The 26,699-nt window shown below is 32.6% G+C and overlaps 1 protein-coding gene across 4 annotated transcripts in view; it reads right to left on the bottom strand.

Moving 5' to 3' along the window:
- LOC148624638 (beta-arrestin-1-like) overlaps positions 1 to 26,699 on the bottom strand; it is a 77,685-nt gene that overhangs the window by 31,425 nt on the left and 19,561 nt on the right. For all 4 annotated transcript variants that reach the window (XM_088567419.1, XM_088567418.1, XM_088567421.1 and 1 more), the window contains exons 2-5: positions 24,816 to 24,846; positions 21,186 to 21,246; positions 17,438 to 17,679; positions 4,984 to 5,043 (exon numbers count right to left, since the gene is read on the bottom strand). In XM_088567419.1, coding sequence (XP_088423545.1) covers positions 4,984 to 5,043; positions 17,438 to 17,679; positions 21,186 to 21,246; positions 24,816 to 24,846 — 394 coding nt within the window. The remainder of the gene's footprint in view (positions 1 to 4,983; positions 5,044 to 17,437; positions 17,680 to 21,185; positions 21,247 to 24,815; positions 24,847 to 26,699) is intronic.

Genomic DNA, 26,699 nt, shown 5'->3' with positions numbered 1-26,699 from the left:
TCAAAGCCTATACAAACACGGTGGCTGTATTTGTAAAAGCCTGTACGAACACATTACCTGTTCATGTCGAAGCCTGTACAAACACAGTAGCTGTTTATGTCAAAGCCTGTACGAACACATTACCTGTTAATGTCAAAGCCTGTACAAACACAGTAGCTGTTTATGTCAAAGTCTGTATAAACACATTACCTGTTTATGTCAAAGCTTGTATTAACAAACTGCCTGTTTATGTCAAAGCCTGTATGAACCAATTACTTGTTTATGTCAAAGCCTGTACAAACAAATTACCTGTTTATGTCAAAGCCTGTACAAACAAATTACCTGTTTATGTCAAAGCCTGTACAAACAAATTACCTGTCTTAGTTCAAATCTTTATGAACAAGCCATGTATAAACATAAAACCAAATCTGAAATTATTATTCCAGAAAACTTTCTGAAACAAAACCCTGAATTATCCAGAAAAACTTGTCTGAACTAACAAAGACCTTAGATCTCTTTCTTGATGTATTTATCCAGCATTCTTAATTTACATACATGAAAATCTATCTTCAGTTCAGTATCCACTTAAAACAACAAAAGTTTGACAGGTTCAAGATATTTATTAATTTAATAACATTAATAAGTTTTCTGTTTAAATGCTTCTAAGAACCCAGAACTTAAACATACCTAAACATGGGCAATTCAAGTGACTATAGACAGTAAAGACACGAAGGACGATTGAGCCATACCATTATAAGACCCGAAAACTTTAGCAGTCCAATAAAATAGAAAATGACCTTTAGGCAACATTTTAGACCATCCGCGAGAAAGCCATTAGGACAAACAGCCTCGAAATGTTGACAAAATAAGCCAAATGTCGGAAACAGATGTAAAACAATGGGTTCTATAATTGTGTTTAATATGTCTGAATTATCATCTTTCACATCAATTTAGAAACCATTAGGATAAACAATATCTTGATCCGTTAATTGACATGGTTTTCTCATTTGATTCTGAGATTCCTCTTTTATGAGAAAAAAGCTATCAATATTAGAGATTTTTACAAAATTATAGCATTTTAAGGTTTTCACTGAAATCCTGGAACACCGAATTTCAACCCTATGGCAAATTTTCAAAAATTGTAAAATCTATCATAATTTCTGATAGACAATGGAAGAAAGTATTGAAAAATCCAAACTTACAATAGATTTTACATTAATAACTTTTTTATGAAACTGATTGCAGGTTATTTCCTGGATTTAGATTGCTCAAATTTTATGTCATTTAAATGTGTTGTTGGTAACATGTTCTTATAACTGTTTTCATTGGAATCTTATCAGTAATGTTTGTCTATAAATTTCTCCTTTTCAAGTCGCTAATAGTGCTAGCGACTTCTTGCACTTGTAATTTCTGTATTTAATATTTGCATATGATTTGCATTAATGTGTAGTCATACAACACATAATCCAGCAGATCTTCGCCAAGTTCACCACCAAAGCATTGTAGTTCCAGATCCATGCAAGATAAAAATGTACCTCTTAAATATCAAACGTGTGTTGTACGTTTGTTTCTTACTTGTAAGAGAACAGGAAGGTTTCATGAAATGATCAGTAAGCTTTGGACATTATCCGGTCTCGGATTCAGGCACTAAGGCTAGTTACAAAACTATATAGGTCATATACATTAGCACGCTCAATATTTATGAATATTCACTGCCAGCTGCTAAATCTGGTTCATAAACTGGTTACCGGTCAATATCATGAGCGACCAAAAGATCGTTACAACCAAGCTTTAATAAAACTTATCATACACATGTATATGCATGTTTTTTGCTTGTATTAGAATGGGAAGTTTACATCAAAGGATAAAATAATCAGTTAGCATTGAATTTATTTAATATTACCCAGTTTCCAATTCAAACACAGATGTTCATTACAATTGATTATATAAAATTCATATATATTGTCAGTACACTGATATCTATATATAGCCATTCGGGTCATAACGGTTACGAAAGAGTATGCAATGATATCAAGGGAACCAAAATTTCAGCGGAAGTCCCCCCATTTTAGAGCATATTGCATTTGTACAATTTAGGATGTTTAAAGTATGCCAAAATCAGTGACAGTGAATATTTGACGATTAGCGACTTTGAAGACTTCAGTCTTTGATTTAAACATATTTTTCTTTTTGAACAATAAATAGCAAGAAAGCAGTATATATGCCCATTTTTCAATATGTTCTCCTTGTTAGAGTTTCCAAACAAAATTGAGGAAGATACCCTGACTTTTGAGCAGATGTTGAAATTTTTACAGTTTAGAGTTTTAGCCAAGTAAAGAATGTAATGAAAAATATTTTGAAGACAACTTTTGCTTTCAAATTGCCAATTCAAGGCCATAACCCAGCCCAAACTTTTTTGACCTGATAACAAATTTAAACTTTAACAGTAACTCATGATGATAAAATTATATACATGTACCAAATATCATGTTGCTAAGAAATTTTAAATCTGGACAAAACCTTAAAGTGAAGTCTCTTCAGCTAAGTCAGTAGGAGACTAAAACATTAATCCATGTACTAATGTTAACCTTGGTTAAAAACAACATCAGAGATTATTTAATTAACATTTTGAGAACAATTAATTTCCTGTACATACTTAAGCAAAGTAATTAATCCATAGGAACACTCTTCCATGAAATAAACAATCGGACACTTTGTTCGCAAAAGACAAGATTTCAATTACAAAAAAAAAAATGCAGCTTTGAAGAAACACTTTCTTAAAAGAAGAAAATAATATTCATTGAAGACAGCTGAGCGACTCTGCTCCAACCACCAGCAAGTGGGATTTTTATAGAAATATGACTTGATTAAATCTGCCTTCCTCGCACCAGAAAGCAGAAGATTCATGACTGTCAGAAACACAAATGTAAGTTATGAGGCCCATGACACCGCATTGATTATCACAGCAAACTGCTATTAACCGATGCTCAAGAACACCTTCAAGTTAGCAACCACATGGAAGTAGCATTTTATATCTACAATTGTGTCATTTGTAAACTTTCCGATTCAAAACAGACAAATTTCTTTTTGAAAATAACATTGTTAAATATAAAGTGAATTTAGACTACATTCAATTGTAAACAAAATGTTTGTCAAGACTAGAACTGCCAACATTGATGGTCAAGAACATATTTAGTTTAGAAAGTTAAAATAGTAAAATATACTTATAAAATGACTAACAAAAAAAATGGCAAAAGTAAAAGAAAATACTATTGATTGTTGATGCAAATGTTGAAAATTAAAAAAGCAAATCTAAAGTTTCAACAGAGCTGAATACTTTAAAGTTAAAGAGATTTATAGATTGATTCTGACAAAAGTCCTATTGTACTTCATGATGATAACATTTGAACAATTGAACAGACTCTGCTTTGTACTTAGCCTACACATTGAGTCAGATTAATGTTGACAGATAAGCATGTCACTCCTTAGAGGAGTTGTAAAAATTGAATCTTCACACATTTCTGAAAACTATTAGTACAGAATCTTACATAATTAGCTTCAAACTTGATTCTATACATAAAGTGTTCCTTCTCTATATCATTTCTCACTATAACTGCATGACTCTGAAGAGGACTAGTACCTTGAATCATGAGTAATTTACCTTGATTAGGCTTCCTAATCACATACCACGCTTAAACATTGTAATTAGAGAACTCTCTGATTCAACAGTTTTGATGCCAAGCTAATTCATTAAAATTCCTCAAAAAATGTAACTGAAGGAAATGAAGCATCTCTTACTGACACTATAATCAATTGAATAGAAGGTGCATGATCTTGAAGAATTGTTTCAAACTATTAAAACCATGGATTCACCATTTTTTTTTTAAACTTCAGCCATTTCAGAGAACAAAAATGATTACTTGACTTGGCTGTTTTTGTACTTTGACAAAAACTTCAAGTTTGCTTTTAATGGCTTATAATGCAAGGAAGCAAGAAGGTGTCCAAATAATGCAAGGAAGCCAGAAGGTGTCCAAATAATGCAAAGTCAGTCAGAAGATGTACAAATAACGCAAAGTCAGTCAGAAGGTGTACAAATAATGCAAAGTCAGTCAGAAGGTGTACAAATAATGCAAGGAAGCAACAATTAACAGAAAAGAATTTCATTCCACTCAAACTATTTAACATAACAAGATGTAAACCTTTCTCCAATATGACATTCTCTTTGCAATAAGTACAAGAAAGCAGTCATTAGATCTTTTTAGTTCTTTGATATGGCTTGTCATTGGATTAAACCAATGACCTAGAACAACAATAACAAACCAGCAACCAAGGATAACTACTAGTAAATGGATTGAAAACATGGAAGTACCAACAGAACTATGTACATGTAGATAACAGTTTAACCAGGTATGTTATCTGCGCAAGTCAAGCACACTTTCGAACAAGTTTGCCTTAATGTCATCAACATGCCATTAAAAGTCAAAAATTAATCAATCAATATTAATACATGTTTCTTCTTTGTTTTCACACAAACATAAAATTATCTGCAAGCGTTGACAAAAACAGTCACGGAAACTGTAGCAAAAATGACTGAATGAAAGACAAAGGAAAAACTTTTATACCCCAGTCAGTCTGTGACTAGTGCACAATGAGTGGTACCAGTATTTTCAAAATTTCAAATAAATCCTTCATCATACGAACCGGAATTTGGTCTCCAAACATGGTTAAATTACATACATGAAGTATTGTTTTAACTCCTATTACCAGAAGCTTATGAAGTTGGGGGTGGTCATCTTGAAGTACTATTATTCATCGGTAACAGTTCTAGTGATTTGTCAAAATTTCATCAGTTTACAAATTTTAAAATATGGGGATTTCATTATGGCTGTAAAGAATCATTGGAAGTTTAACATTGAAAATTTGAATGCATGGTTAGAATGGACCTTGAAAACCATAATATTTGGTACCAAAGAGCAATAGTTCAGGTATATGTAATATACTAACCTTGCCTGTATCTCCAGGTGCTGGCTGAAGGGTAACTGATGCAGGTGCATTCGGAGGCAACTGAAACAATAATAAATACAGGATAAGTGCCCAAAGGTTGAAATAATAACAAAAATTGCAAAATTATGTTACCTTCAGATTTTTTAGAATAAATTGAAAGATCTACATCAATAAATTGTTTAATGATTTAACCAATGAATCATACAAATCAATTAAGTAAAAGACTAAAAACAAATGCATTTGCAAATGTCATTTAAAACAAGAACCATCTTTAAATAGATAGCTGATGCAGTCAAATTTTGTTCGTGTTACTTATAATTTGCCACATTTCATTCAAGAAATAATACAAGGCATGCAATTTCAATTTTCGATACATTTCTTTCGAACGCCACTAAGTTATTAGTATTTGGCCAACTGGGAAATAGAAATTGCGATCAGGTGACTTGCATTTGCAAAAAAAGAGCGTCTTTAAAGGTAAAAAGCGAAACTATACAGACAGTGTTGGAAAAATAATACCAACCGTTTATCTAATCACAAATTCATACCTGATACCAACCACTTCATCCAATTACCTAATCAAACCTGATCCCAATCTGACCATCCAATTACATGATAATACCTGATCCCAACCAATCACATACTCGTACCTAATCCAACCGCTTTATCTAATCACATGATCACCCTTGATCCCAACAATTTCATCCAATCACATGATCACCCTTGATCCCAACCACTTCATCCAATCACATGATCATACCTGATCCCAACCGCCCCAAAATAAATATAGAACAAATGAAGATTTGACTGATGATACTGCAATGAGACTTCAGGGTATTAAGTGTGTGATAGCTTTACCAATACATATAAATGAACAATCATAACTACACCAGGCAGCACATAAGCACATGATAAACCTATTTCACAAAATGCCTTTAAATTTGGATTTATTTAGCCCCATAAATATAATATACAAAATTGGAAAAAGATTTTAAAAAATGAAAGGGAGTTCCCTTCAATCAAAACATATATACTAGCTCAAAATTATTCCACAGAATGATACTATCATACAATAGCATGTCAGTAAAAAAGGCGAGACTACAACTAAGGGATAAATAAAAAAGGTCAGAATAAGAAACGCTGTGCTCCAACAGATTATGAATACAGTGTATCTAGCTAGAGCATCCCATATGCAGACCATAGTAAAAAAGCAATAAATGTGAATAAAAAACATTTCTAATCAGTAGCATTTCTCAGATTACAAATAACTAATATCAATCAACCTATACATGATTTGTAAACTTTTGAACTAAGTATATTTTTTACCTTAATTGTCTATTTGTGTTCAATTAAGGTACAAAAATTGTATAAAATTTCATAATCAATTATTGACAATTAAACAAAATCCTATTGACCAGAAAATGACTATTAAAAAATCAATCAGTCTCTTCAAAATGCCAAAATTATCCCATTAGACAATATCATATACTTATGGTAAATTGTAATGGCAGCCATAAGACTATAGGTTACAATAGTGCAATAATGTCTCCTAGGTATTCAACCAAAACTTTATCCCAGTATTAAACCCAGAAGAAAATACAGAAACATGTATGATTGGTGGATGTTAAAAAAGATATCTTCATGTATAAGGTTAGGTATTAAAAATATTGAATTTGGAAGCTAGCAGCCCATGTTTGTGTATTTTAAGGGCACTTTTAAGCTTAAGGGTGGTGACTGAAAATTTATGTTTGAAAAAGTATCCCCCTTATTTAGCCTAAATATATGCAGAAACACAACATGACATGGTGGTTTTTATTTCAAACTTTAAAAGCTATAGGGGTGTATTTTAGCAACATTGTGTTAGATTAGAGAAATTTCATCCATATATATTTTTAAATTTTAGTGGAATTGGGGACCCCCTATATGGCAAATTACACTCTTCTAACCTCTAAAGCTAATCAAAAGTTTTCATGATGGATAAATTGGATAAGTTAAGATGGACTGACCACCAGTGTAACTATATCCTACCACAGCTTTGTTGGGAAGGCAATAATAGACAAAACTAAAAGTTTAGCTTAGCAAAAAAATCTTCTGACTGCTTCAAACGAAATGAAATATGGTAATAAGACAGCCCAGACATTTAATTACCAAACGAAAAATGTGTATGCATTCATTGAAAAAAACAAATGTTCTACTTAGAAACCTTGGTATTGTCACCACTTTCATTTAATCTATGGTATATTTCTATATTAAACATTCAGCTTTGTCAATGCTAATGCTACATTCCAGCGAATATTTGTACAGGAAACACAATCTGTGGCTGGCCTGATTACATTTATGGCATAGATCAATACCGTCCGATTTCTCTAATGGTGATTTTTTTCAATTATTTAGATGTACTCCATTAGCCTCTTGAAGACATCATTTATGTCAAGAAGCAGTCATTATATGGTATCTGTAGTTTGATAGATGGTGGCAACAGTTGCACCAAATTACAATTAGGTAATAAGATGATTCATGCAATATAGCCGGAGCACCGAAATTGAAGCCAAATCATGTCATAGGCAATATTAATTTTCATTGTTCTTGCACACTAAAGGACTAAATGGTCATGAACATTTTGCAGGCAATATGTTTTAGACCTGTTCATATTAGCCAGTCTTGCTAATTATCTCACAAACAGTTTTTGGAACGGTGTTTGCATTACATCTAAGTCATATTATAATATGCACTTTTCTTAGACCCCTATGGTTAAAGTCATAGTACAGGCAATACTAAGAGCACCTGTCATGAATCATGATGTAGTCATTATAAAGTGTCATATTGAAGGCAATCCTGCTACATGTTAATGAAGTCACAGGCAACAATAGATGTTTTGCTCTAATGCACCTGTCTGAAGCAAGTATCAAATTATCTTCTCTGATGTCCTATAAATATCAGTTGTAATATTCCAGAATATACTGTGATATTTTCAGGCCACTCATGTCATTCCTGCTATTTGGTGCTAAATCTCGGTGGGATTGTCACACTAGAAAACCTAATGTGTAATATCAATTAGTGCTTTTTTGATGGAACTGTGTGTAGGTAAGAGAAGAAGTCTCTATACCATAGATACAAAAAAGGGGAAATCTTTTGAAATATTTTGCTGGTAAGACCTTAGACCTGAAGGACAACATAGTACGAGCAAATCCCTGGACAAAACACAGCTTAGAACCCCTCAATAACAACATACAAAGAGCAAATCCTTGAACAAAACAATGGTAGTAACCGGAAAGACAAATACAGAGCAAATCCTTGGACAAAACAATGCTGGGAACCCCTGATGGGCAACTTACACAGAGAAAATCCTTAACCAAAACAATGCTGGGAACATCTAAAGGACAGTATGCAAAGAGTAAATCCTACATCACAAAAGAACTAATGAAGTGCACACAGAAAAACAAACAAATTGAATCAACTAAAATTTTAAATAAGCTCAGGTGATATGGAAAGATGAGCAGTTCTTTCATCTAGCAAAATTGACAAAAATCCCCAAACAAACTATAATCAAATAAATATTCTAACTTGAAGGTCAAATAGGAGTTCAGGAGAAAAAGACCTAAATCTAATAAATATATATAGTCCATCTACTCCATAGTAATTTCTTTATTTTACAAAGATGCACTTAAATTATTTGAAAGTATTCCATTTTGCCTGCAGGAATATTATTTCTGCCAAGAAGTCATTCCCATCTCATATCAATTATTGTATATAGGATGACAAACGCAACTCTTGCACGGAAATTGGAAAAGTCAAGTTACGTCTACATTAATATTGTCTACAGCTTAGGAGTTCCATAAATGTGATGTACGATATTCTGTCCTGCATTGAGCACAATAAAATACAAAATTCTGAGGAAAACTCATTAATTTTTTCACTAGACTGCATAAATTTATTGCCTTGAATGACTAATTTGGTAAAAACAGAAGTCTTTGATATAAAAAGAGAATTATGGACTTAAGAATTTCCTCCATTGTGACATGGCAAGGAATATTCTATGGAAACATGTGGACAGTATATAACAATTTAGTGTTCTCTGTCTCTGTAAAGAGTACTTACAGACACTAGAAATATATCATTATATTGAATTTTATAACAGTACAGTGACATTTGCTTTACAATAAATACAAGAGATACACAAAACAGGACGACTTTACAGAAACCCCTGAGAGAGCCAGAAGAAATTTTGGCCTTCAGAATTAGAAAATATATTGTTTGGCAGGATGAAGCACTTGTCCATAATCCACAAAAAATCACATGTATAAGATTAGTTCATTTCATAATAAGATTCCAATTCCAACTTTCCACAATCTTATTTTTGCCTTTCAATTTAGCTTATGAAGTCTTATATTTACCAAAGGTTATTGAGGTTTTTCCTGGAGACCAAACCAAGGAGATGGATTTTAGCTGAAATATAGCACATCCCAGACATGATGTATATTACATTTACTACCAACAGCCAGAAGCCATGATTTGATGATAACCAGGAAAAGTAAATCATGCTCCATAAGTAGATACATCCATGCTTAATACCAAGATAGGATTGCAGTCAAATTCACTCAGGAGTAGTTCTTCACTTTATTACACATTTGGACAGATAAAAATTGGATTTTTCATTTGTTTATAAAGGGCAAAGTTTCCAGACAAAAACTTGCCAAGGGCAGATAACTGATTATTGCAATGTTGTCATCCTGTGACTGACATAGACTGACCCATAAGGGTGAACAGTTGGACTGAAAATTGATTGATTGATTGATTGATTGACTGGCTGTAGTTAAATGTTAATTTGAAAAAACTGTAGGCATTTTATGACTAGAACATTTGATTAATCGAAAAACATGTTTTGTACTACACTCTAATGCAGAGTCATATTTTTAAATTCCTTGTACAACAGACAGCAGGAAGACCTGACTTAACCAGGAATAGAACTCGAGATCTACAAGAGGAGGGTGCAAATTTACTTCAAAGATAGGAAGGTACTGAACTTTTCTTAAGTTTCTAATCACTAATCCAATTGAGGAAAGTCTTAAGTCCTCAATACAGTGTCAACGAAAAGAATTGAAGGTCCTGGACCTCAGGCCAATACTAATTTGAACAAATTACCTCTATTATCTGAACCTGGTCCAGGACCTAAGGCCCTAAGTAATTTGAACACCTGATATCCTATATCTGAACCCAGCCCAGCTATCTCTAGACTGGATCACTTCATGGCCTTATTACAATTTACTTAAAGCTGATTAAAGAGAGAAGAATAAGCCCCATAAAAACTTATAAGTTCATTTTCTACATAATACTAAAAAAATTGTCACCTGCTTAAAACTAAAATCATAAATTTAGCTTGTATTATAGATTTCTACCCATAGATTTTTCTCAAAACTCTAATATCACATTAACTTGTAACTGGAAAAGTGTAACTTAATTATAAATTTTACGCATCTTTAATCACAAATTATAGGCTATAATCATAAAGAGCTTTGGAAAAGGTTCTAGAAATAGAAGCACAATTGACGTCACCAGAGAGTCTCTATTTAGGTACATTCATATTTCCAAGAAAAATAGTGATCAGATCATACAACTAAATTGATTACTGTTGAGGTGTAAAATTTCATGTGGGGGTAATTTCACTGCATCAGTGGTCATGAAATATCGGCAAAAAAATAAACTCCACACAAAAATTATCTTGCACGATTTGTATAAGACATCAAACTGTGAAGTTTACATCAATGCAAAAATAACACCACATGAAATTTCTAGGTTTACATTATCAAATCAAAAACCTCGTACATGTAATAGAAATTGAATATCATATATACATTGTACCTGTTATAAGACAAAGATGGATATTTAGAGATTTTGTGATGTCAAAGGACAGAAAAAAAGTTTACTCTGAACCAATTGAGCAATGAAATTTTTTTTTTTCTGTTTATACATATACATACTAGTATACTTACAGGGGTTACTAGAGTTTCAAATATCTGGGTATTTGACCCTTGAATGACCCGAACTTCGTGAACTTTGTAAAGAATTATTTAACAGACAGGTGAACAAGGACATTGGTAAGTATTTTTCATCTTCTGATATTTCAATTTTCACTTTCGAAAATGCCCAAAAGCAAGAAAGCATTAGTTGTCAGGGGCAATTGGAAGCCTAAAAAGAGGAGAAATACTAATGCAATATCAGGAAGATTGCCAAGAGATAGGCAGAATATGGCTCATTGCAAGCATTATCTGACCACTTTTTTCCAATTCATCTGATGAATGACATGAAAAGGCATGGAAAAGGTTATGTACATAACAATGGTAAAAGAAAATGTACATATCTCTTGAGTCAAGCATTCAAAAGGCAAGACAGTATTTGAACATCGCTAAATAGTTGCTGAAACTATCGACAGCTGAACACAACTCGTGTTCTTAAAGAGTTCATTTTCTTTCCCTTTGAATGAGTTTTTTTTTGGAGTAGATACATCTTTTAATTTTAATAACCAAATATAACACCAAAATTTATTATTATATTTCATGAATTTTGATTGGTTCAATACCAGCTTAATATTCTGCTCTATCACATGACTCAGAGGGTGATATTTTTTGTCTATTACCCTATCCTGAAAAACTAAATTGGTTCCAGTAAGAAATAGGTACAAGTTCAATCTTAGTCAGTTTTGCGTTTGAAGGAGAAGTCCAATATTAATAACTGATATAACATAGATAAATAGAAGAAGTTATTTTTTTTTCACTTATGATGCCAAATTTACTACAATCTGTACCCAAAAATTGTATTGTTAAATTTAAAAGTGATTGAGGTTGGAACTGGAAATGAAAGTGTTCAAATGAGAATGTATGTCATTGTCATTAAATCTCCATACACTGCATTCTTGACCATTTTTGGTTTTGGTTTTATTTTTGCTTTTGTTTTTTGTTTTGCTTTTCTTATTTGTTAATTCTGCAGAGACCTGTGGTAACAATGGATTAATTAACTATATACCAGAAAACTTAAAACAGAAAAACAAAAAAAAACATACAAAAACAACCAAAAAAAAAAAAAAACAAGAAGAGGCTTCCAAGAGCCTCAATTGCTCACCTGGTTTCTTTCAAGGGCAATAAATTTAACAAAGAGTTGTCCAAAAATATTGACTCAAGAAGACTTTGGAAGGATTTATAATAAGGATCATTTCAGCAATCGATACATTCTTTCTTTCTACTATAGTTATCAAGATATTGGCTGAAAACTGTTATTATTTCATCTTTCCAGGGCAGCAACTCTTACAAGGAGTCGTCGGACAACTTTGATACATTGAGACATTTGTAGGCCTTATAATAAGGGTCATTTAGTTAATTGAAAGAATTTGGCTAAACCAAAGAGTTTTGGAGATATAATAAGCGAAAAACCATTGTCTGACCCCTATATTATATTTTTAGTAAGAGCATACACGTTTTTCGATGGATCAAAGATTTTCAAATCAGTTCTATGCAAGATATCCAAAGGAACATTCATAAGAACTTTGGTCCAAATTGGTCAAGTAGTTTCAGAGGAGAAGATTTTTGAAAGATATAACATTAAAAATAGCGAAAAAACATTGAAAAAGGACAATAACTCCAACATGGCTTCAGATTAAAATGAAATTTTGATCACAGATAGATCTTGTCGTGCTGAACACATTTAACTACGCCAAAATTTGGCTAAACTTAACAGTTTTGGAGAAATATGCAAAAAATACTGTCAGACCCCTGTGTTCTATTTTTAATAACGGTGGCCATGTTTATCGATGGATCAAAAATCCTCACAACAATTTTATGCAAGATACCCAAAGGAACATTCATACCAAGTTTGGATCCAATTGGACAAGTAGTGTCAGAGGAGGAGATTTTTCAAAGAAAAAACATTGAAAATAGCAGAAAAACATAGAAAAAGGGCAATAACTCCTATACGGCATAACAGATTAAAATGAAAATTTGACCACAGATAGATATCATCATACTGAACACTTACACCCTTGTCAGAATTTGGCTTAACCTAATGATTTGAAGATATATGCGAAAAAATACTCTCATCCCTATGCTCTATTTTTAGTAACGGTGGCCATGTTTTTAGACGGATAAAAAATCTCAACATCAGTTCTATACAGGATTACCCAGGGAATATTCACACCAAGTTTGGTTCCAATTGGTCAAGTAGTTTCAGAGAAGAAGATTTTTGAAACAAAAAAACATTAAAAATAGCAAAAAAATGTCGAAAAACGGCAATATCTCCAACATGGCTTCGAAGATTAAAATGAAAATTTGACCACAGATAGATCTCATCATGTTAAACACTTTTCCATTGTCAGAATTTGGCTAAAACTAACAGTGTTGGAGTTTTATGCAAAAAACTATTGTCTGACCTCTATGTTCTATTTTTAATAGCGGCGGCCATGTTTTTCGATGGATCAAAAATCTCCACAATGGTTCTATGCATGATACCCTAAGAAACAATCATACCAAGTTTGGTTCCAATTGGTCAAGTAGTGTAAGAGGAGAAGTGTTTTGAAAAATTGTTAACGACGGACAACGACAGACATCAAGTGATGGCAATAGCTCACATGGCCTTTGGTCAGGTGAGCTAACAACAACGAAAACCATCTTACTGCGATTTACGTTGGTGAGCAGGGAAAAGCCCCACTAAAAAAGGTCACAAAAAGGGTTGTGATCCACAATTGACGTTTACAGTTTCTAATTAATGCAAACTTGAAAGAAAATAAAACAATTTTAATTAAGAAAATAAAGACAAAAGACAAACATACATAACTGATTGTTTATGGCTTCCTTTGAAAAAGAATGAATAATGGAACATTCAGTATAATAAAATAAATAACATATAGCTTAGAGGGTGATAGAGAGTATGTAACCTCTTGAAAATACATTGTCACCCTCGGCTATGCCTCGGGGTGACAACGATTTTCTCTGGGTAACAAACTACTCTATCACCCTCCTAACTATATGGTAAGGCACCTAATATTATTTTGTAAACAAGTGGTACTATTTTCCTGTTTTTTAGGCTTATGTTATAAGGATTGGACTGCTATAAAAGGGGTATTCAGAGGAAATGCATGTGAAAATATGTAAAAACAATGTACCCAACACAAGTTAACAGATATACCGATTGAACATAGGAAATAAACATTCAGTTGGCAGTGGGAAACATGCTTCCAAAAATGTTTTAACATTAATATGGTAATCCAGGTAATAGAATGACATTTATTGTATTTTTGCATATTTTCCTATTGAAAATTACACTGTGAGATCTACTGAATTTGTCAATTCCTAATGAGGTAGATCTCCCTAAATGGAGATGCCAGAAGTTTACATGTATGCAATTGAAATCCTAATCTACATGAAAATGCACCCCTAAATGTAAAAAAAATCTTTCTTCTAAATCTTACTAACAAACATTGCATAATTTTCATCTGATACAAAATCAATAAGAAATGATAAATCACAATGCTAATGTTGGATGGTCTAAGAAAAAAAAATTAATTATGAACATAAAACTGTCTTCAGATAAAACCAATTAGGTCATAATTACATGATATTTCTATACCATGTGGCTGCCCTCTGTCCTCAGATTAGAATGTCCATTTTTTTCAATAAACAACTTTGTAGGCATAGTCTGAGAAGCATTGATTTGTTCTTTATCTGGGTGATTCTTATTGTTTTGTCATATAACAGCTGAATTCTGATGAGACCAAATAAACCTCCTTTCATTGAAAACTCTGGATTGAGATTTTTTAATTTCTTAAGAATGATAGTACTTACATGTATGTAAGTTGCAAACAGACTTTCTTTCTTTTTGAAATCAGGTTTTTAATAAAAATGGTATCTTTTTTTTTCTCTTTTAAATTTTGAATTACTTAAATTGCAAGTGAACAAGATTAGCCAAAATCCAATCTTATCTTCCCAAATCCTAGAAATTTAACCTTGCCTTCCCACACTACATTTAACTCATGTTGTTTCGTGACCACGTTCTCAGCCTCTTATAATGTTTACTGAGTTAATTAAATCACAAGATCTCCGATTATTGTTTGCTAATTGGACTTGATTGTACTAAACTGATGTCCAATGTCAACTCACGTCAACTCTCCATGGAAGATCAATCCATATTCTAAAAGATTAGACAATAATAGTGAATATCAAGAAAATGTCAGGCAACATAGATCAACATGGACCATAGCCAATTTGATTCTATTAATATGTTAATAAGTGCAACAGCTACAATGCAGTTCATAGAAAATTTGCCATTTCCACTGGGCCATGGTGGTCATTTTCTCATACAGTGAAAACTCTCTAAAACCAAACACCCTTTGGACTCAAAAATTTGTTCAGTTTAGACATATGTTGGATTTATCAAGGGTTCAAGAGTAATCAAGGGAACCAAGATTCTTGTGGAAATCAAAAGAATGTAATCCAGGGACAAGGACCAGACATGGAAAACAGACAATCACAACAAAGAACATTAAGTAACTAAAATCATACATACAAAGTAACAACATTAAATGAGCAACTCAGACGCTACTAAAAACGGAGTATAGACCAGGTGCACCGATAGGGTAGGTGTCCTCTGCTTTTCTAGAAACACCTGCCAAGTTGCTCATAAAAAGTTGCTCATCAAAAATACATTTTAATTGGATAGAAAGGAACTTTAAGAGGTGTCTGTTTTATATTTCTTATTATTCAAGGTTTAGTTTAGACAGGTTTCACTGTGTAATACATTTCTAAGTACATGTATTTGGCTACAGCTACAAGTCATGGAATCATACTGAAGCAAAGCTCTGTGGTTGTTTCAGCATTTGAAATCATTAGAACCCCTGAGGTTAAGAAGGTTCAAATAACGCTTGACACATGATGGGCTATTACTCTATGTGAAGTCAGACCTGGTGATTTAATGCAAGTCTTTTTACCACAAGAGTAAAAAAATTCTAATGGGTACTTATAACAGAGGTATGGTTTGGTAAAGCCAATTCGTCTTCTGCAACAAAATGTTAACATTGTGGTCAAAGTCAACTACAAAATTATACCTTCACAACCAAATCACTTAATTCAGACCTGATTTTACAAGTGGAAACAGGCAAAATTAGAGAAAACATAAAGTTTCATACATTGTCGTGCTAGATATACCCCCATATAGTGAAAAATGACAAAGTCCCATGAAATAAATGTTGATATCAAATAGCAACCAAAATATCATACAACGTAGGCCCTTTCACTATAGTTGTTAACTAGTTTTTTTTTTACAATATCTTTTGACTTAATATCATTTGGAACAGGAAGGTTTCCAAATTTAACTAAGTTTTCATCCCACAATATCTTTTGACTTACAATTTTCTTTCTTGTGTGTGACACTCCTTCTAATAGTGGTAAATAGTCATGCCAATTTATCACTGAACTCAAAAAGGTACTAACATTATAGTAAAAACTGGAACACTAATAGAGGTCACTTGGACCAGAGAGATACCCAATTTTTTAACTAAATTTTTTTCCAGAATGTCTTTTTACTTATTGATTTCTTTTTTGTGCAAGACACACCTTCTAGTAGTTCTGAAAAAGTCACTCTGAAGTCTCATCACTGGACATAAAAAAATATTAAAATAAAGAGGGGACATACTTTTGTGACGGATGGACCGGCCCTAATTGAGATTTTTAAAGGCTCAAATAAGACAGAATTTACTGTTTATGTCACATAAAAATATACAGATGATATTATGTGTGAAACAACAGGATATGATGAAATATGAGAACCCACTTATGATAGATCCTACACAATAAAGTAAAGATATACACAAGTAGTTAATAGAGTCTAAAACCAATTCAGATATATTGTGTATCACCCTGTTTTTTCAGGGTCCTTTAGGAGATAACTCTTTAGATTCTGTATTGGACATACATTTAATCATCAAATCTTATTTTCTAATGACATCAATTTAAAATGGCATTATTATTATACAGGGCATCTTCAACACTCGACCTAATGAATAGTTAGTAAGGTAAATATATTAAGAGTATTCACATACCATTACATAAAATGATTCAACAACTACTAGATCTACATGACTCATGAGATTTTTCCTGAAATGGTAAAAAAATGACAAAAAAATGCCTTACAAAGTGGGAACTTCAGTTTCAAGAGCATTAAAATTGTAAATTTTTACCATTAGCAGATAAAAATGTAACTGCATTTTTAAGAAATCTAACGGTTCCTCAAGAGGTTCAAGGAGTCTTCTTATAGTTTCACTTTCAAGAATGTAAAATATTCGTACAGCAAAACCTGTCTTATGTTTTACCGACCTTCCTTTCATTTACTTGTAAACACAGTTTATGACCTTCAATCTCAATAACTCTCTCAGGAATGTACCTGCATTTATAAACCCCATGCTTTAAAATTAAATTACCTCAAAGAAGAAGGGGTATGCATTTGGCCCAAGCTTTTTTATAAGTCTCTCCTGAAGTCTCGTCAATGGTCTTTGCTGATCCTTGATAGGTGGATAGACCTGCATGGAGGCAAGGAACAAGTCTTTTCTGAACGTGAGTCCCAGCACGTCAAGATCTTCCCTGCCATAACGGAAAGCTGCCAATACATGTGCAAAGACTTTTCTTTCCTTAAGATAATCTGGGTCAACCAGAACTACTCCATCTGCAAGGCATCAAGTATTTTTATAAGCATTTATGTCATAGGATATCTCCAATAAACAAGTATCTGCCCATATCTAAGAACAAACAAAAAACTGTAAGTGTGACCTTCCAGCTTCTATCAAACATTATCCAATATTACATAATTTGAAAGTTACATAACTGTTAATGAAACATTACATTTTTTTCATGTTCTATAGATATGCTAGTACAGAATTACAAGACTGCAGTACAATGTATACTTTATAAAAACTTATTTTCAGTGCAAATAATATTTTACCATAAGCATTCCTACATCTTATACCACAAATGTAATGCTATATCTGAGATGAAGTATGCTAGCTAGGTTCCTAATCTTATAAAAACTGCAAAACCAGGAAGTAAATTGCATTTATTATCAAATATTCATGTAAGTATGCATTATAAACTTTTTTTTCATATTCATATGACTTCAACATTAAGGTTTTACACCATAAATATTTCAATATCATAATAAGAACTAACTGAAATATTTTTTTTACTTGGTATTAAAATCTTAATTTCCATTATGAAAAAATGAGAGAGAATTGTATCATTCTCAATACATGTACATCTCAATGCAGGTTGTCACTGAATGAGATTCTCTACAGTTATGTGTACCTTACCAACCTAGAAATCTCCATTATCTCAATTACATGTTTTTACACAGTACTCTCTAAATCTAAGTTTCGAAAGACTAACATAAAAAACAAAACAAACAAGAATTGAAAAGGCATGAGGAACTGTGGTTTATAAAACAGAAGCTGATCCTCTACACAGACATCAATCCATTATAGCTATTAAGATGTATTTTTTCTTCTTTTGTTAAAAATTATCAAAGATCCAATATAATTAACCGACAAAAGGAAGAGTACATCACAGCATCAGGGGATCTGTTGCTACAAATAATCTTGACTTAAAACAAAATGTCCTTTCCGGAATTTTTCTATTGAATGGCAACTTTCACAAAAATCAACCATTTATGTAAATAGTAATGACATAAACTGAATGACTGAAAAATAAACAATCAGTAAACTGAGTAATTATGATGTAATCATAGCTTTCTACATCCTGTACCCAGTCTTACTCATCAGGGCATCTGAAGACATTGATTCCTGAGTTACCATAATTAAAGAGATTATCAACAAGGCCAAACTTAAAATATTGTTACTGATTCTCTTTTACTACTTCACTATTTAAACTGACCCTTACCTAAAAGTTTCATTGCCTTTTTTAAGAAAACAATGTTTTTGTTTTTGTTTTTTTTTGTTCAAATAAAAAAGTGAAGCAAATTCAAGATTTTTATATGTAAATTGAACTAATATACAAATATTTATCTTCAGAAAAAAATCCCAAAAATATTTGATACCCAACTTCCTTCCCATATAAGAAAACCGATGAAAAAAGAATTATGAGGTACACAATAGCATCATGTGATAAAGAATATGCAGAAGTTTCATCAAATTCTATTCAATAGTTTTAGAGAAGTTGAGGATTTGAACTGAGGACGGACAGACAGACAGACATTATGATCACTATATACCTCCCCCATTACAGGGGATATAAAAAACATTAATAATCTAATACTAAATCATTTCATTTGAATCAATGCATTTAAACATAAAACTTCTGGACTTCAAGTATACATGTATATAGTACCCATTTGATAATTGCTTCAGGGTGGAAAAGCATGAAAAAAGAAAACCCCATAAATACATCACGTCCCATTCAATAAAATCTCTTTCATTTATCTTTTAATTAAACAAATAAAGCCTAAATATCCCCTAAACATCTTTTGTGGGGGTGGGTATGATAAAGTAATACCAGAGAATATGTTCATTTCACCAAAAAAACGTTTGGTAAAAAATAACCATAAAAACTCTCATTTCAACCTCAGCTGAATTCTGGGTTTTGAAAAGGCTACCTAAATGCAAGCTCTCAAAAAAGTTTATATGAAAGACGTATGATTTATTAAAATCATTTGTGATGCTTTTAATCATGGATCACAACTCAGTTTATGTAAACCCTTTTCTTCTGATCATATTTTGATTTTACAAGCTTGTTATTACATAACTCTTTCCTTTGATGAAAATGCATGGATGATCTGTGCTGGCTTCATTTCAATAACTGTATTTTTGCCACTTAAACCATGGCATTTAACCATATATTAGAGCAAAAATGGAAAAATCAAGTATAAACTAAGTTTAATTGAATGTTTCGTATCTTCCTGGGAAAACCATCAACTCTTCGTGAAGAACATACAGACTAAAACAAAGATTGATTTGTAGAAATCAGGTTTTAAGTGCATTAACTTTCCAGCAATCGGTTTATTCCAATAATGATGAGCATTCATTTCCACAGAAACATTGCTTTTTATTAAAATGCTTCAAAATACTTTATACAAAGAAGCAGGTACTTAAAACCTGCTTTGGGCCCTATTAAAAGCACATGTTTATTTGGCAAGTGGCAATGTTTGAATGGCAGTTTCTAATCAAGACAATGTTACCTCTCAACTCCTTTACAATTATTTTCTCTCAAATGAATGAGGAACTAGAATAAATGCTTTGCAGGACACAGTTTAACATTACCACAGAGGTCAAAACCTTAACACTTGGGGCTATTATGGGCATACCATTCAAGTTTAATACAACCCAGAATTTTGATTGGGATTAAATATTTGACAGAGGATAAGACTTTGACAAGAATCAAAGTGGCCCAAATTTTGGCCCCTTATTCATAAATGTTCACAACCTCCAAATCAATCAAAGCTATGGCCTATTGTGGTAAATTCAAAGAGACCCACTCACTGTTAGTCAAGTTCTTGTCTGGACATAATGGAAATGCTTGTTCCAAGCCCATTTTTGGCTAATACATAATTACTAAACAGTCTCAATTCATACCAAAAAATTAATCCATCCAAGCCTTACTTTTGTGGTATTGCATCTTGTATTGCAATTTCAAAGAGCTCCAAGTCATGCTTTTGTCTGACCATCATGAAAATGCTTGTTTCTGGTGCCTTTCTGGCTCATAATTCCAAAATGGTTCAAGTTACAACCCAAAGCTATTCTCATATGGACAATGACGATGCCAACGGCATGAAACCATGAAATGAACACAGTTTAGCAGTTGTATAAAAACTGAGAGCAAAGATCCCAAAGGTCAAGAAAAAGGGGATTCCAGGCTTTTTTTTTCGGGGGTGGGGGGGGGGGAGGTTACAAAAAAAATGAATGAAACCCAAATTTCAGATTTCATATTTTCCAAAACAGTACATCCACTTTTGATCCTACATCAGTGTTAGTAGAAATATCTCACTTCATGAATTGAACAGAAAGTTTTTAGTTTGGTTTTTGGTTTAGTTAAACAGATGTTAAGCAGTTGGATATCATATACCTGACAGAATACTAAATACCATTAGATAGAGAAAGAGAGAAAGCTGCAAACAGAGGGAGAGAGAGAACTGCAAATTCTATTCAGTTATAAAATTATACAAACCTATAGGATCTATGTGGGTTATATGGTCGATAAAATCTCTCTTCCCTAGGTAGGCGGTGATCTGCAATACAAGACAACAGCTTTTAATATCAACAGCCATACTATGGAGTGTGATTTATAATATTCCTTTGTTCATCACATTAATTTCTTCCTGTGTAGGTGGTACCTCTTGAATATATATGTATGGCATTTAAGGATTATTTAAAGTATCATCACAATTCAATAAATAATAAATTTGGAAAAAGGTTTTTTAGACAAAACAGGAACACATTTTTCTTCTCTTGAAATGGGGGCAAAATACACATCTAACTTGAAAGTGAAAAAAACCTACATACAATATAATAGTGAACTACTGATTTAAACTCTAGGGTCTAAGCCTAAATAATTTTGGCTTGCATTTTCCTGACTCACAGGAATATTTCAAAGCAAGTGTAAGATTTGTAGGAAGATATGGTGTAACAATGCTATTTTCTGCTATGACATTGCACTTACAACATTTTGCGAACTTGACATTGGTGTCTTAAAATTTGTATTTACTGTTATAGTACTATTGTTCGTGGGATACCAATTTTCGTGGTTTTCATCCGTAAATCAATCCACGAAATTTAGTTCCCAACAAAAAGGAAGTGTCCATTGATGTGTATACTGAAAACCTAAAAACCACGAATTCAAGAATCCTCAATCTTCTGTTTCTTTGCTTATCCACGAAAACTTGTATCCACAAATTTAAGTACTTTCACAGTAATACAATCAATATTGATGTTTGATCTTTTTTCAAAGGTAAAAAAAAATAAATTTTGGTCAAAGATAAGAAAAAAAGTTAGTTCTTTTTTTTATTTATTAAAACAATAATTTCAATTAAGGCTGATATACGTACATGTATTTATGGTTCTTGATATCTTACTTGAGGTACAGAATAATGCCTACACTCTCTCGTCTAGGTAAGCAGAAAGAGTGATGAGTTAAAAAAAAGTGAGGAAAGGGAGGTAACTCAATATTAGGAAAGAAAGATCAAACTGATTAATTGACTGATTGTGGTTTAATATTCCATGTCCTCAGGCAGTAAGTAGGCAGACACAATATTCCATGTCCTCAGGCAGTAGGTAGGCAGACACAATATTCTATGTCCTCAGGCAGTCGGTAGGCAGACACAATATTCCATGTCCTCAGGCAGTAAGTAGGCAGACACAATATTCCGTCTCCTCAGGCAGTAGGTAGGCAGACATATTATTCCATCTCCTCAGGCAGTAAGTAGGCAGACACAATATTCCGTGTCCTCAGGCAGTAAGTAGGCAGACACAATATTCCATGTCCTAAGGCAGTAAGTAGGCAGACACAATATTCCATGTCCCCAGGCAGTAAGTATGCAGACACATTATTCCGTCTCCTCAGGCAGTAGGTAGGCAGACACAATATTCCGTCTCCTCAGGCAGTAAGTACGCAGACACAATATTCCATGTCCCCAGGCAGTAAGTAGGCAGACACATTATTCCGTCTCCTCAGGCAGTAGGTAGGCAGACACAATATTCTGTCTCCTCAGGCAGTAAGTAGTCTCCTCAGGCAGTAAGTAGGCAGACACAATATTCCATGTCCCCAGGCAGTAAGTAGGCAGACACATTATTCCATGTCCCCAGGCAGTAAGTAGGCAGACACAATATTCCATGTCCTCAGGCAGTTGGTAGGCAGACACAATATTCCGTGTCCCCAGCCAACACAATATTCTGTCTCCTGAGGCAGTAGGTAGGCAGACACAATATTCCGTCTCCTCAGGCAGTAGGTAGGCAGACCCAATATTCCATCTCCTCAGGCAGTAGGTAGGCAGACACATTATTCCATCTCCTCAGGCAGTAGGTAGGCAGATACATTATTCTGTCTCCAAACCAGTATTCATTCTATATTCTATATGGATTGTGTTTGAAGATATAGGAGTGCCTCCCCATTTTAAAATCTTTTTTTAAACCTGAGTCTCCTGTAGTTGAATGGAGCACTCTACATCTTCATTAAAAAAATACTATTTCATTTTTAAAAGATGGTGCTAATGGTTTTTTTACTACACTATATAACTGGAAAATCGTATGGAACAAAATGTTGGCACCATAGATGCAAAGCAGGTACTCTGTTTTTGTTTTTTTTTGTAGGAGTCAGGTAGAACAGAAAAACTAATCAAAATCCCAATTATTCCTAACACATATCTTTTTAAGAACCAAATTATTCCAATTATTTCCAAGGTTTCCTATTACATGTACATGTATATTTGAATCCTTGGAAGATCTGATTCATGATATATTGCTATTCTTATTATTAATAACATCCCATGGCATTCATTAAACTCTATAAACTTTTATATTATCATTTTAGTACCAAGGTATTGACTTAGTGTTACCTGACCACAATTGTTTTTTCAACAATAATCTTAGAAATGATTAAAACCTAATAATTTATTTCCTATAATCATGGTTCCTGTCACATATTCATTTCTACAGTTTTTATGTCTGTTTTATTGGTCTAATCTTTGTATGTGAATTATGGATATCTTGTTTCTTGTTTGTCTTCTCCTGTTTACTTTCTATTTAATACCAGATTAGAAATAAGTTATTTGTAGATGATGGATTTTACCATTACATAAATTTATACAAATAACTTTTATTATGTATTTTCTCAAAACAATTTTCTGTCTAGCCTTTGAAAAAGTAACTCAAAATTACTACACTGTAGAATGTTACAGGTCTTTTTTCTTCAGAAATAGCAATGTTTTCTTTTTCAAAAATTTCTCAACAGATGAATTCAGACAAATTACGTCTTCAGAATTTATGCATGATGTATGACGTTCCATCTAAAAAGGCAAATAAATATATATGTTATAATTCTAAACTAAAGTCACCTCAATAACAGTTGTTGTATAAGATAAAAACATTCAATTTCTAAAATTCCACTACAGACAGTTCCAGACATGTCTCACAGGAAAAGTCATTTCCAACAGTGGCTTCTACTGTCACTTTATTATTACATTGTGTATTTTCAGAATTAAGCAATAGAACATATTTATTGATCCCCTTGATCGACTTCACATGCGTCCTTTGGAAGCTTATGCAGATAAAATGACAAACACAATTAAAGCCAATAGTTTGTTCAGCAATACAAAACCCCTAATGCTAGGATGACGCCACAATAAAAAGCACTGATTAATTCATTTAATTAATATTGGTAATTCTACTTGTCAAAGAGAGCTTAAGAGATTTCAACATCAAGAAAGCCTTTCGTTCACATAAACCATCTTCAAATACATTCTTAATGCATTTTCCATCATAAACGATTATCTGAACATAGTTATGAGTTAACACGTTACCGACCTTGAATTGTTATATAATAGCACAATGGGTTGTTCCTCAGCTTTGAATTTACCACAGCAGCCGAGTTATCGGGACGTTATTGAACTTAAAAGGCACCAAGTGCAGGTTTTGTCCCCCTAGCAGAAAATATTCATATATTTAAGAGCAGACACAATGAAGAGAACTCAGTTTATAAGATCAGAGTATCAATGACATCCTCTATATTAAGGTGGTCTGATAAATAAAGGCTAAAAAAATCATTCTGTCCTAAATTTCCACATTAACAGTACATGATACTCACTTTTGCATTTGGACTACTCTTCTTGAAAACTCTGCAAAAGAAAAAGAGAATTTTTGAAGGAGAAAAAAAAAACAATAAAGACCTTTTGAAATTAAAAGAACTCTAGATCAATAAATATACAAAAGAGCAGCAGATTGTAAGTTGAAAACAGATACTTTTGTAGTACCAAAGCAAACCTGATAATGCAAGATGAAATGTCAGTGATATTTTCTATCAAATGGACCAGATTCTATTTATTCACAACATCGCAGTCAGTAGAATGTCACATTGTCAACGATAATCAATTATACCATTTGTATTATGACAAAGGCCTGGAACATACAAAATATATAGCAACAATAAGAAAAATGATGAAATTACCAATATAAGGAAATCTCAAGACATACAATTTGAAAAAAGCACTTGTTTCTTCTTTCAAAACAAAGTATTATTTGAAAAAGAATTATTTTTATTACAAAATAGGTTGGAGAAAGTGATCACCTACTTAGAAAGTTAGTCATGTCACTGTGGTTAAAGGTTTAGGTTAGTAAGATAAAAGCCAAATAAATTTACTAATCCCTTCAGCGTTTAAACATTAGTTTTTACTTATATGCTATACTACAAAACAATTCCAAATTTAAAATATTTAAACTGGTGCATAATATACTCATGGAAATGTCCAAGGGACATAACTCCAAAAACAAATGTTATAGCACTGACATTTAAACTAGTGTTGTTTATTGATGGTGACAACCTCTGATATAAGCAAAAATTTTCACTAAGTACTGTATATATTTCAATGCCTACTGTAATACATGGAAGTTTGAATTTATGGGACATATTTCAACACCTAAGTTCAAATTAATGGGACACAACTCCCACCTAAATAATAAATCAGTGCTGGTTTAAAACTTAGCTGTGCAGGTTATTGAATGTGGTAACTTAGTATTGTATGTGAAGGAAAATTTACTATAACATTTACAAAAATTAGTCTATGTATAGATAGATATACATGTCAACTGGTATATGTTCATTTAAGTGTTTATGTGAGGAAAATGCTGATACAGATATGTATGCACTTTTTTTCCTCAGATCTGCTGTCATTTTCGATAAACTGATTTTAGGTGAGAAAATAAAGACATTTCTCTTATTTTTCTCATTACTGGATTATTGCAACTTTTTTATTTCATTTTTTGTTTATTGTACCTTTTATATTTATTGTTTTTCAGACACTTGTTAAACTTCCATTATTTCATCTTCAAATGTTCACAAGTAAATCATTATAATTATTGAAATTAAATACCTAATAAACCCCTATGTGATGTAAACACCCTTATATTTAGTTTTTACTGTTCACACCAACATCCTTAATTACCCCCACCCACACTGTCATTACAACCACTAGTATCAAAAACTGGGCCAACCCTCCTAAGGGACTTCACTATTGCTCAAGAACCCATAACTAAACACTATTCACTAATTTCAGTATTGCATGAACATTAAATATGGAAAATCACTGTTAACTTGCCACATTTGGAGTACCAAGCAAGTCAACTAAAACTTCAACAAATCTAATTATCACATGCAAATATGTAATCAGCATATTGAATGACTGATTGTTGAAAAAAAAAAGTTATGTTTTATCAAATCAAATGCAAGAAAATTGGCTTTGAATTGAAAATGAATATACCAGTTATTTGTGATAAGTGTCCTTGAGCATGAAACACATACTTAATCTTTGAAATTAATTACACAGCAAGTCGGAAATTGTCTTGGCTAATGAGATAATATTTGATTGCAAAAAAAAAACCTAAAATAAAATACAATAGCAGAGTTTAAGATACAATCTTAGAAACCATTAACTTCCCACAGATTTTGCCAGAGAAAGGGATTTTATGTCCTTGG

Source organism: Perna viridis, chromosome 2, assembly GCF_037379345.1.
Source record: "Perna viridis isolate PV_CMFRI_1.1 ecotype Kerala chromosome 2, ASM3737934v1, whole genome shotgun sequence".
NCBI classification, from domain to species: Eukaryota; Metazoa; Mollusca; class Bivalvia; order Mytilida; family Mytilidae; genus Perna; species Perna viridis.
Note: the sequence above shows the minus strand (reverse complement) of the source record. Positions and strands in the feature narration are given on the sequence as shown.